The sequence below is a fragment of the Tigriopus californicus genome, chromosome 11 (assembly GCF_007210705.1).
Source record: "Tigriopus californicus strain San Diego chromosome 11, Tcal_SD_v2.1, whole genome shotgun sequence".
Taxonomy (NCBI): Eukaryota; Metazoa; Arthropoda; class Copepoda; order Harpacticoida; family Harpacticidae; genus Tigriopus; species Tigriopus californicus.
In genome coordinates this window covers 9,778,118-9,789,289 of record NC_081450.1, presented here as the reverse complement: position 1 = coordinate 9,789,289, position 11,172 = coordinate 9,778,118, and the positions used below count along the sequence as shown (strand labels likewise).

Below are 11,172 nucleotides of genomic sequence, written 5' to 3'. Positions count from 1 at the left end.
ACGTCACAAATAATTGTCATGTGATGATGAGAAACTATCTCAGTAAGCCACTACCATTAAAAGCGTAATTGCACCCTGCCTTAAGCATTCAACGTACGTCGTTCAAACTTCCCGGCCCTCCCAGCTGCTCCAATGAGAAAGTCGTTGGCCTGGAGCTGATCTGCTGGCCTCTGTTCCACTTGGAACGGTCCAAAAATCAACCAGAACAGCTGAGAGGCCAAAAACAAAGGCCCACTCTTCAGCAATGAATACGATCTGATTATTTTGACCAAGATGGCAGACAAAAGACACTCTGCGGAAAGCAATACTGGCTCATTATGGAGCGCTTGTGATCGAGGGGATACGGACGCCGTGATTCGCCTCTTGAACAAAAGTCATCGCGATGTGAACGCCAGAAATTGTCTTGGATGCACACCCCTGTTGTACGCGTGTGGTAGTGGCCATTTGGAAACCGTGAGTCACACTTCAAGCTATCGAGTTGCAATTAAAAAGGATGAAAGAAACTTTCAATTTCACTCATTCCCCTTCCCCCTCACTGCTCTTATTTTTGCTGGCAATTCGATGGATGGATGTTGTTTGTGCCCACAGGTTCGCTATCTCCTGACTCGACCTGATATCGATGTGAATCGGTGCAATAATGATCGTTTGACAAGTTTCATGCTGGCCATGCAAGGCGGTGCGCTCATCGGGAAGTCCTCCGAATCCTCTTGGCCGGGATGGGAAAATCAAGGCTCAAATGCTCACGAGAAAATGAAGCGACTCATTGACTTACCCGCTACGGATGACTTGGAATGGACTCGACACGACAGGTTTCTATTCTTCTCCTTTCGATATGCCATGGTGTACTTTTGGCACTCTCAAATGAGTATGAGTGATATTTTTGACGATGCCTTTTGGTTATTCGTTAGGTGGACTGCCTTGATGGAGGCTTGCAACTTTGGGCACAAGTCTGTTGTGGAGCTCTTGGTGCAAGTCCCTCAGATCGATTTTGATGCCATCAACCTCCGAGGTCAGAGGGCACAAGATGTGGCCATCAGTCGGGGTCACGATTCTCTCGGGAAGATCATCGATGCTGCTAAGCGAAATCAAGATAATCCAGAAGAGTTGCCGCGAATCCAGGAGTTGGAGGAAAAAGTGAGTCTGCCAGACATGGCTAATAAAGCAGGCATCTCTTTGTTTGTCTATCTTCTAATTGGGTCGAGCGTAGACCATCAATCTCAGGCGGATACAATGGGCTGAAATCAATGATTTTGTTTTGAAGGTTCAAAGCTTGAAAATTGAGACCAGACAACGTTTGGTGAAGGGAATCGAGGTGAAATATGCTCAAATGCGAGACCTGAAACTCCACCAGGAATCCGAGATCTGTCCATTGTCAGCCAAGATTGACGTACTTCAAAACCAATTGGAGGAAGCCATGAAACAACGACTCACACTGATCACGCGGCATGTTCGCGAAATCAAAGGCGTTGAGGATGAAATCAAACAAATGAAGAAGAAATTGGATAACTTTGATATGTACACCGACCTGAGCACCATCACGTCGAAAAGCCGTCTGTCGAAATCCACGGAGCATTTAGATGTGAACCCGTTCCAAGCGTTTGAAAAGGATTTCGAATGCTCGGTCTGTTTGGAGGAAATGAAACCGCCCGTAAAGATCTTCCAATGCCGAAATGGTCACGTGCTCTGCGAAACTTGTAAGGACCATCCGGAAGTGAACAGATGTCCCTCGTGTCGAATCCCGTTAAATGCTCAAATCAATTTGCTTCGGAATCTCCCAATGGAGAAAGTGGCTAGGTCGTACTTCGAGAAAGTTGAGAGTGTTGACCAGCTTTCCGGACGGTCTGGGTCGGTTTCGTCATCTGGATCTCCCCGACCATCTTTTGTCAGGCCGGAAACTTTCCGGGCTGGACCTCGAGCTTTAGCAGATCAAACGGCGGTTGCATTCATGAGTAGCCCAGACGTGTCTCAATGGGATTTGTAAGGCTCGTGTGTCAGTTCAAACCGTTGTTGCTCATCTGTCTGCCTTTCGTGGGAAATCTTTGATCTTTGGGTCTAAGGCAGCTAAATCATTTATGCAAGTTCCCCCACCTTAAGCGTAATCAAGGTGAACAATATTCCTGTACTTAGTGTGGAGATAAAAGTAACTGAGCTGGAGGGAAACAAAATTGATTGGGGTTACTGGCATGCCTGGGGCCTTCTTGCCACTTCGATTTTCAAATAATCCAAATGATTATGATAGCTGTCTGCAAAGATTTCTTCCAGTTTAATGGTGTTTAACAGCCTCAGTATTCAAAAAATGGTCTTCATCTTCCATTTCCAGCATGTTCTAGTTGCTTCCGATTCTTTTTGTTGGGGTCAACGACGAATTAGTTATTTTGCGGATGACAATGGACCAAATATTTGCACATCGAATGGATCTGTTGCCATTTCAACCAACGAATCATTTTCGCACTCTTTCCTAAGAAACTCGCCCCTTTATACATGAAATACAATGTCTAGCGTCTGTTCGTGAGATTGCAAGGACACGTCATCATGCATTTCTACAAGAAACTGTTGGGCTTAACATCCCATCCTCGACTTCTATTACACGACTGGCTTTTCAGCCAAAAAGATGCTCTCAAACAGGGAATAAGGCACAATTTCGACATTTTGAAGTCCAACCTCATTGAGATACTCGGGGAGCTTGGCGTTAAATTCATACTCATGTATGAACGGCTCAGGTCCATGATTACCATCCGCATCCCAACTGTATCCCCAGGTATTCAACAAGGAGTACGCCTCGGCCAGAAGGGGATCCTCAAAGTAGGGGACTTCGAATCTATGGGAAAAAAATACGAACAAATTATTGGTACGGTCCGACTACTAAAGGTTCTCCTTTTCATTTTTATAATTGGTGGGTGCTAGGGTTAGAGGTTTGAGCCCCGGTACCATAAATGGTCCATTTTTTTCTATAGGCAGTGTCGTGCCCTTATTATATTTGTAATTGGTACAAGAAACTAAGCTAACTGTTTCACCACGTCCTCTGCATTGCATTGCTTTACTATACTATTATCTGAAAGTGAGCTTACCCATTGAGGGTTCCGCCTGGTTTCAGGAGTCGCACCATCTCGTCAACGATCATCTTAGCATTTTCTCCGGGCATTTCGTGGAGGACATAGGCATAGTTAATGAAGTCAAAGGTCTCAGATTCCAAAAAGTCCAAAGTCTCGCCGTTGGCATAATAGAACTCGACATTGGGAGTCCCACGAACTGCCAACCATTTGCGGCAGAATCGAATGTAAGGGGCTGAGAGGTCCACACCGATCACTTGAGCCTCTGGGTACATTTCAGCTAAAACAAAGGCTGAGAAGCAATTTCCCGTACCCATATCCAATATTCTCTTGGGACTCTTGTCTCCATGGAGCTTGTCCACCCATTCTCGGATCCTGTCCTCGTCCAAGAAACTGAACTTGGTCTTGCCCAAATAAGACACCCTGACGGTTTGTCCGTTCAAATAGCCCCCGGGTAAGAAATGGACAGCAGTTCGGTTGTAGAAATAGGGCGTATCCACCGGGGCCGCACCAGGGAACAAGACATCCGATCCATCCAGAGGACCGTCAAAGGAAGGCGTACTCTGAGTGTATTTCCTAAAGAACTCCAGGAACTCGGCGGTGTGGAGTTTGTTATGTCTGAAGGCCATAAAGTAGACGTAGACCTCGAAGGGCGTTTCGGGCGCCAGAAAGTCCTCCTCGTCAATAACCGGTGGCTCAGGCATGAAATGGGGCACTCGTTTGAGCAACAGCATCTCCATGAATTGTTCGAAATTGTTCATGAATCCAATATCGGTTCCACTCCAGTTGATCCCCATGAAATCTTGGACCAAGTGCGAGGCCATAAGTTCCCCATTCCCCGCCACAATTTGGAGGTAGTCGTTGAGGTTCTCGAGTGAGGCAGACTCCTCTTCAGGCAGAACCAACTCTACTCCGCCCAACACTGTCCGGTCCACCTACAATCATGTTAAGACTTTTACTTGTATCGTATGATGACACTTGATTTCACTTCCCAATGTTGTACGCCAATTGCAGAGCGGTGCATATGGTTAGTTTGATACACTACGTAGACTAGTGGGGAATCAACCATATCTCGGTGATCGACGACAACCACTTGCCAGGAACGGTTTTTTAGCAATGTCGTCAGTCATTGCCAAGATGATTAGGAAATGTCCTTTTTGTTAATCTTCAATAGGACTAGAACGAATTTGAACTGAATGTCCAGTCAAAACTGCCTACTAGATATGATACTAAAATTACTACTTATATTTTGGGGATATACATAGAGTTGAAGATACGATCAGTTTTATTTTTTTGACCGATCTTGAATTGCATACTACTTTCCAACAATGTAATTCCCAAAGCAAATCGTGAAAGTTGAAGAGCTTCAATCTTCAAATTGTATCAGAATCATCAGATTGAGGCAATAATTAAGCACTGTCGTGAAAAGATCCAACTGACATGAAGTTGAGAGAATTCGGCATAAACGGATATGTAATCAACTTGATGAGGATGTAATTGTGATTAATCACAGGTTGTCCACGTTACCTGGATTTAACGAACATAACACTTCATACCGAACGTATTGATTTTTTCTATCGTGGCATATTTTTGAACTGAAATCAAACCACATCATCAAAAGGTCTTTGCAATTTTCAAAAGCTCCTTAACTTTTCACATCTAAAGATTTTCATTTAGGTTCAAACTAAATCACTTATTCTACAGTAATCATCATCACCCTACACAAATCAATTGCGTTCAGATTTTTTCATCACCTCAAATTCAGAAGACCCTTCTAATTCTGAATGATGCTTCAGGCACATGTTCGATGGAAGTGGTTATGAGCTCAATTTCATATTCATATTTTTCAATCTTTGACCTTTGAAAAAGCACAATAATGCCCTCAAAATGGACCAGTAGCTATTAGATTTTAGGTTTACGAGTGGAAAATGGAAATTATTGCGATCATTTATCTTCTCTTCAGCGGAAGATTACAGAGAGTACTCATTTGAATCTCGCCTCGCCCGAAGAAGGTTCATGTCTACATGAATGTTACTTGTGCTGAACGACAAGGCTTCTAAAGCTAAGTACGAGGCTCGTACAAGGCTATGGCTGAAACTTTGAAGAGCTTGCATTTTCATACTAATGAATTACAAGCCAGCACCCCTCTGCAAAGGACGTATTGTGAATCAGCAAACAAACACCAAATCAATGCCAAGGTCTGCTGCAGAAAAAAGGCAAGTCCATTTGCCTATATCAGGATCATTCTACATAAACTAGTTATTATTAAACACGCAAAATATCCCCTGATATAAGGTTCATGGGTATTGGATGGAAGTAAAATACTAGTTCAGCAATAATGCATATCAAACCAAGTACATACCTCCTCATCCAAAGTTTTGAACTCGGCAAAGGTTCTGTGTACCATTCCCGAAATGATCTCGCCTTGAGCATCCTCGACGGCGATTTCGATTCTATACAAGGGAGCTTCGCGAATATCCGGAGGATCCAAAGCTGTCACCACCATTGTCAAGGGCACGCCCTCAATATAGGGCGGGATGTAGGATCCCGAGACCAGACTTGAGGCCAAAATGGCGCTATAGATCAAACTTGGCACAAAGCGCATGATTTTGATCGGAGCTTCGAAGAGTCGCTAAAAGCAACTGCGACTGATTGGAATCGGATCGGATGCATTTGTAATTTCTATTATCTAAATCTGTTTGGATTGATGATGTAAGGATTAAAATGTTATCGGTTCCGACGTGGGGAGTCGTATGATGGGCCAAGATGTTAAACAAAATCTGTTGTATTTACTTGGCAAAAGATAATGACATAATTAAAGTGAACTCTCGAGTACTGGAATATTCCAAGATATTAATTAGTCCAACATGTACGAGTATGTATACGACTATTCAAAGAAATTCTTATGAGCCATCAGAAGGGGTTTCAAGCTCTAAAGGAAGGTAGTAGAAGTGTAAGTCAATCATGGCAAGGAAACCTGAACATTATCACGTTTCCGGTTCGCCAGAAATAGGCTGAAAAGGAAACTGATCAGCCTCATTTACCTGCAACCATTGCGAAAATTATATCATGACCAAACGCCTAAAATTGGTGTTGATATTAGCTGTGATTGCAGTATCCCAAATAGGTAAGACCTCTCCAACATCAACTAGAACGAACATTCAAATCAAACTTTCATGTCATCCTAGGCTTTCTTGGTGCGAGCACAGATATCCAAAGGTGCCGTCTATTCATGTCTAAAATGGTTGGGCATGTGGAAGATATCCAGGAACATCGTAAGAGTTTTGGGTCGTTTCTTTGGCTTTGAAAAGAAGGTTAAGTTCCTCGTCTTCCAGCTGGATATTTTGAGACCATTGACATTTGTCAAAAATTGTTGGGCTTGTGGAGAGGCAAAGCCATCTTAAAACCTAGCCATAAATTGATACCAATTGACCGAGCCCGTGGGAGACAATCCGCCCGCAATGCTTTGTTTGGTGGAAATGATCGATCTTTTCGGAGAGATCAAGTGGATCATTTCGCGGACAACCAGAAGTGCAGGATTGATTTCTTCCCAAGTTTGGACTTTCAACATGGAGAGAGTAAAATCACTTTGACAGGAAGTGTTCCCCGTATTAATCTGTTCGAGAAGAGCCTACGAACCCATGGTGATTGTTGTTGGGTTGTATTCGAGTAAGTTGGCTTGATTGATTTTAGGGTCACGTTTATGGGTTAAGAACTATTTTAATAGCAAACAAGTTACAATACAAATCATTTGAATTCAACAGCTCAATGGGATTTCGAGGTAGAAGACATCGGATCTTGGGAGCCCAGGCTTTGAATTCATCCACGAAATGGGGAATGAGGCCTGACGAAATTCGAAGCGTATATTTCCGTCCAAAGTGCCAATTTCCACAAGGATGAACAACGATTATGATTCCCCTTTGGTCAAATCACGTTTACGATGAATATTGCGCAATAAACAAATTGTTCTAGCCATATTTTTTCGCCCAGTTGAACTGGAGTTGTCAAATAGTTGGGCTGCGAACCCAATGGTGAAGAGTTCAGGTACGATCTTAATGAGAGTCAAAATGGTTTGCGTGTTCAAATGGTGGAAAATGAGGCGAGACTTCGATTTCCCTTGGAGAGCCGCTTGTTCCAGGAACTTGACCGTAAAATGAACGGCTGGAGTCAATGTGCTCTCTTGGCTAATGGCATGAAGAACGGTGAGAAAGAACTTGGTGGCTTGCGAAACGGTCGAGCCATTAAAATCGTCTTTGTTCAATTCAGATTTGGGCGTGTGAGTATTTGGTAGAGCACTGAAAGAGGACGACGGAGTGGCAGAGGATTCCTCTTCACCAATATCCCCTAGAATCTTATGCATTTTCGCGGTCGGTAAATCGTTTTCCCAATCAGTTTGAGCAATGGATCTTTTCTTGCCGGGCTTGGCTGGATTTTTGAAATTGAGGTGGTCCGGGATGAGCACCGAATAGAGGCAGGACACGAGCACTTTGGCCACTGTGGTCCCATGAGGATCGGTCAGACGGTATTTCTTGTTTCGACACGTCAGATAAGCTGGGATCACTCGTAGGAGGAGTGCTAGGGTGCATTGCTCCAAATCGATGTGGAAAATCGATACGAGCAGATTGGACCATTTGTCCAATTGATCTTGGTACACGATCGAGAAGAGCTCGTCAATCAACACGCTAGTGAACCAAATGGCGCCCCCAGTTTTGTACAATTCCAATAGATTGTAGGCATTCGAAATCTCCAATCGTCCCAAAGTCGTAATTTTGATCCATTCCTTCTTTAGAGCGATGTTTAAAGACTCAGAGTTATTGGCCAAAAGTGATGGTGGCTGACTTTTAAACGAGGCTGATTGTGGCACGATGCCCACGTCTTTCAGAACCCGACTCAAGATTGTTCTCATCAAGGCTAGACGCTCCGTTTTGTGTGGCATATCGGACACAAAAACCTCTTCTTGGTCCAAAAGAATCAGGAACTCGTGAATGATGTGACCCATTCGTAGTTTACTATCGGCCACACAAGACTTGTAACTGATAAGCCAAGTGAGCACACAAACGGGCAGAGCGCACAACTTTGAGCACAAGGTTTGGGTCATTTTCTTAAAGGAATTGGCGTCCAGCATTTTACTCGATGAAGCGAATACCATCTCCTTCATAGCTAGATGTATGTTTGCGCACACATTTTGCCATTTTACCACCTAGCGATAAAAAGAATACAATTTGACAGAACATTTAAAAAAAGAAAACAAAAAAAACTTCAAAAACAATGATTCTCAATAGAGATGTTACCGATTTTTCATTATGCTTAGACACTTATACAAAACTTACCTGAGTTCTTAGATCGCCAGAGTGCAATTGTTGAAGAAGATTATCAACCATGGTATTCTCACCAGGCGAGTCTTGGTGTATTGGCTTGACGTTTCCATCTTCAATGAACATGTCCCTTAACCACCCTTCGACAAATGTGCCCTTGGCCTCTGCCAGTACAATCTGTAACATCTCATATTTCAGTTCTAAATCAAATCGAACAAAGGATGAATACTGTAACTATGAGACTCATATTTACCTCGCTTCCCGACCGTTGGGCGCTATAGATCAACATTAGAAACGTCATATCAAAAAGAGCCGCTCGCAAAAGAGAATTCTTCACAGATTCGCCTTGGCTTTCTTGAGCTTGCTGATTGAATTTGACCATACTGCGAATGAATTCTGGGAACTTGCCTATGGCCACAGACGCGCCCAAGAGCTTGTCAGCGCTATCCCCTTGAATGATATGAGCCAACACACCAAGCAGGTCTTCCATAGAGTCAGGTTTGGTATAATCCGTGTCCAAAGTCATCAGGATGGAATCCATGGTGGATTCGGCTTTCAAGGTGAGCTCAATCTTACGGCTCGGCATACCCGCATACTCATTGAAATCCGGATTGACTCCGGTCATGGTCTTCGGTTCAGGTGGAGGAATCATCTTGGCCGCTCGGCCGTTCAAAACGTCATCAACCTCGGTTTCGGTCATGAGACGGGGCGAAATGCGACCCAGAACGCCCAGAAGGATCTTGATGATGTTGCACTCACCTCCGGCATCCACCGCGTTCAAGAGGGTGTGGCAGCTCAACAGCTTCTCAAAGGCCTGGTAGAGGTCAGTGGGCGTTTTGAGCTGAGCGGTCTCGACCTTCATGAGTAACGCCAATTGTTCAATTAAGGTGGGCAAGCGCCAGAACAGAAAGGCGTCCCAACGGATGACGTCGAACTGATAATGCGGCGAAAAGCTGACCAAGCAACTCTGAAGCACCTGAAACGCTAGTTCGGCAAAGCTTAAGCTTTGACCATGGCCATAGGCGTAGATCTGACGGCTGAGCGAGACCAGATCCGAAGTGGGGTGCAGTAAGGCCTCATAGGCCAACATAGGCTGCAGTGAACCCACGTGGGACATGGGTACGGGTGGCGATGGGATCCGCATGGGTTCGGGCGCTTTGAGCGCGGTCAAGATTTGGTTCAGTTCCACTTTCAACGCCGCCGGCTCTTGATCGAACAGGTGGGCTTGACGCGCCAGGTCGGCCACTTTCTTGCCAGCCGCCACGACTTGGGAGTGGGTTTCGCGATCCTCGCCCCGACCGATGTACAACAACGTCAAGCCAAAGTCACTCTGGGTGAAGAAGGTCAAGGCGTCCACGGCTCGTCGATAGTTCCGGCTGTCAATCTTGGAGTCGCGAAGCCTTTCCAAGCGTTGAAAAGTGGCGCTGAGCAATTGAAGCAGCCATCCATGCACCTGGAGCAAGGCCACGGCCAACTGGACGCAATCCTCAGGTCGGCCTTTGCACGTCACGTGACCTTGGGCCGACGTGATCAGATCGAGCAATGCGCCAGATCCGTGGGGTTTGTGCCAATCCTGGAAAGCGGCCACGGCCGACAAAACCGAGGCGTGCGACACGACCTGACTGGCCAACGAATGGCGCAGAAATCCCAAGACCAACCCGTTGGGCGAAGGGCCCATCAGAGCTTGATTGAGCAAGATCTGCGACAATTGGTACGTATCGCCCGTGCAACCTAGAGAGAGCGGAATAATCATACAACCGTTAAAGCAGGGCGTTATTTGGTACCCACGGGGCGGCCGGGACACCCGAGCAGAAAGGCGGTACCTCGATGAATGAGGGTCTTGATTTGAATGCCCCATTGGACGTCGGACCATCGTTCACGCCACGCTCGAATCAGCAAACTTTGAATGGCGCCACTCGTGGTTTGGATCGGGTCCAAAGTCATCATGGAACGGGGAACAAGGCCGGGGCTGAAGGCCGGGGCCGAAGGCCGGACACCCAATGCGGGAGGGAAGGTCGATTCTCGGGTTCGAGTTCGGGTTGATCACTTGTCAGTCAATCTCGGCCGGAAAATAACAATAACAACAACATTGTCGATGGTAAGGGTGACCGGTTTGGATTAGAATTGAAACCGTCAAGCCAGACCAGACTGGGGTTGCTTAGTAACATCAAGCATATGAAGCCGATACTAAAGACATGAAAGATGTCCGAATCGAGTATGGTGCAGAAAAAGCTCTGAATCTTGGGCCCAACGACTTGGTTTTTCCCTGGTAAAAAAGCTGGCTGAATCTCATTTGAGCAACTATTGAAACGTGTACTTGATGGATGATAACCGTGAAGTTGTCAATCCAGGCAATGGCAATTCTTTTCATTCAGTAAAATTATTCTACGCTACGAGAGTACCCAATCCAGAATGCCCGCAAATGTATCGTTGATTGAAAAAAACATCACGCTAATTGAGACCTGCGGAAATCAGGTGAAAAATAGATCATTGGGAGGGTGGCCAGAATCTCAAATTATTCTTCTCTAATGACAAGACGGACCATCACTTAGCAATTTAAAGAAATGGATGGTAACGCAAATTAAATGTAGCTTATAGTAGAAAACTTCCTTCGAAGAGTGGCAAACCCATCAGTCATTTTGAAAAATCTCCAGAAAAGTAATCTCTTGTCGGATCGTGGCATCTCGGTATAGATATTCTGATAGGTCATTAATGGCCATTCAAAGGCTAGTGACGGCATTCAAGTTTGATTTGTTGATGAATCAGATCTTAAATGAATGCGAAGAAGATTTAACATTCTCATTATT

General features: G+C 45.0%; 4 protein-coding genes across 9 annotated transcripts; 2 read left to right on the top strand and 2 right to left on the bottom strand.

The window, feature by feature from the left end:
• Positions 1-2,514, top strand: LOC131889792 (E3 ubiquitin-protein ligase mind-bomb-like). 5 transcript variants are annotated; one of them, XM_059238981.1, is made up of 4 exons: positions 2-453; positions 589-809; positions 909-1,134; positions 1,262-2,514. In XM_059238981.1, exons 1-4 carry the CDS (start codon positions 274-276, stop codon positions 1,979-1,981), a joined length of 1,347 nt encoding a protein of 448 aa, XP_059094964.1. In that variant the 5' UTR covers positions 2-273; the 3' UTR covers positions 1,982-2,514. The 5 variants fall into 5 exon arrangements, 4 of the variants coding, with proteins under 4 accessions (XP_059094960.1, XP_059094964.1, XP_059094963.1 ...); XR_009374228.1 differs by having other exon boundaries at positions 1-1,134; positions 1,262-2,104; positions 2,321-2,514; XM_059238980.1 differs by having other exon boundaries at positions 589-1,134.
• Positions 2,497-5,716, bottom strand: LOC131889795 (uncharacterized). The gene is made up of 3 exons (XM_059238985.1): positions 5,413-5,716; positions 3,069-3,985; positions 2,497-2,818 (listed from the first exon to the last, which is right to left on the bottom strand). The coding sequence occupies exons 1-3, from the start codon at positions 5,653-5,655 to the stop codon at positions 2,584-2,586; spliced, it is 1,395 nt and encodes a 464-aa protein (XP_059094968.1). The 5' UTR covers positions 5,656-5,716; the 3' UTR covers positions 2,497-2,583.
• Positions 5,717-6,022: 306 nt separating this feature from the next.
• LOC131889807 (uncharacterized) lies at positions 6,023-7,027 on the top strand. The gene is made up of 4 exons (XM_059239005.1): positions 6,023-6,177; positions 6,239-6,325; positions 6,386-6,719; positions 6,815-7,027. The coding sequence occupies exons 1-4, from the start codon at positions 6,120-6,122 to the stop codon at positions 6,948-6,950; spliced, it is 615 nt and encodes a 204-aa protein (XP_059094988.1). The 5' UTR covers positions 6,023-6,119; the 3' UTR covers positions 6,951-7,027.
• LOC131889785 (mediator of RNA polymerase II transcription subunit 24-like) lies at positions 6,751-10,439 on the bottom strand. Of its 2 annotated transcripts, none has more exons than XM_059238962.1 (4): positions 10,189-10,439; positions 8,619-10,096; positions 8,381-8,551; positions 6,751-8,250 (listed from the first exon to the last, which is right to left on the bottom strand). In XM_059238962.1, exons 1-4 carry the CDS (start codon positions 10,310-10,312, stop codon positions 6,958-6,960), a joined length of 3,066 nt encoding a protein of 1,021 aa, XP_059094945.1. In that variant the 5' UTR covers positions 10,313-10,439; the 3' UTR covers positions 6,751-6,957. The 2 variants fall into 2 exon arrangements, with proteins under 2 accessions (XP_059094945.1, XP_059094946.1); XM_059238963.1 differs by having other exon boundaries at positions 8,381-8,542; positions 10,189-10,437.
• Between the last annotated feature and the right edge of the window lie 733 nt (positions 10,440-11,172).

Excerpts from the sequence above, each read along its gene's own strand:
- LOC131889792 (XM_059238977.1), top strand. The coding sequence starts at position 274 with ATGGCAGACAAAAGACACTCTGCGGAAAGCAATACTGGCTCATTATGG. Across the intron at positions 1,135-1,261 it reads TCCAGGAGTTGGAGGAAAAA|GTTCAAAGCTTGAAAATTGA; the intron begins GTGAGTCTGCCA and ends TTTGTTTTGAAG.
- LOC131889795 (XM_059238985.1), bottom strand. The coding sequence starts at position 5,655 with ATGCGCTTTGTGCCAAGTTTGATCTATAGCGCCATTTTGGCCTCAAGT. Across the intron at positions 3,986-5,412 it reads TCAAAACTTTGGATGAGGAG|GTGGACCGGACAGTGTTGGG; the intron begins GTATGTACTTGG and ends ACATGATTGTAG. Across the intron at positions 2,819-3,068 it reads CCAGGCGGAACCCTCAATGG|ATTCGAAGTCCCCTACTTTG; the intron begins GTAAGCTCACTT and ends TTTTTCCCATAG.
- LOC131889807 (XM_059239005.1), top strand. The coding sequence starts at position 6,120 with ATGACCAAACGCCTAAAATTGGTGTTGATATTAGCTGTGATTGCAGTA. Across the intron at positions 6,178-6,238 it reads GATTGCAGTATCCCAAATAG|GCTTTCTTGGTGCGAGCACA; the intron begins GTAAGACCTCTC and ends ATGTCATCCTAG. Across the intron at positions 6,720-6,814 it reads TGTTGTTGGGTTGTATTCGA|CTCAATGGGATTTCGAGGTA; the intron begins GTAAGTTGGCTT and ends TGAATTCAACAG.
- LOC131889785 (XM_059238962.1), bottom strand. The coding sequence starts at position 10,312 with ATGATGACTTTGGACCCGATCCAAACCACGAGTGGCGCCATTCAAAGT. Across the intron at positions 10,097-10,188 it reads CAAGACCCTCATTCATCGAG|GTTGCACGGGCGATACGTAC; the intron begins GTACCGCCTTTC and ends CGCTCTCTCTAG. Across the intron at positions 8,552-8,618 it reads CCCAACGGTCGGGAAGCGAG|ATGTTACAGATTGTACTGGC; the intron begins GTAAATATGAGT and ends CTGAAATATGAG.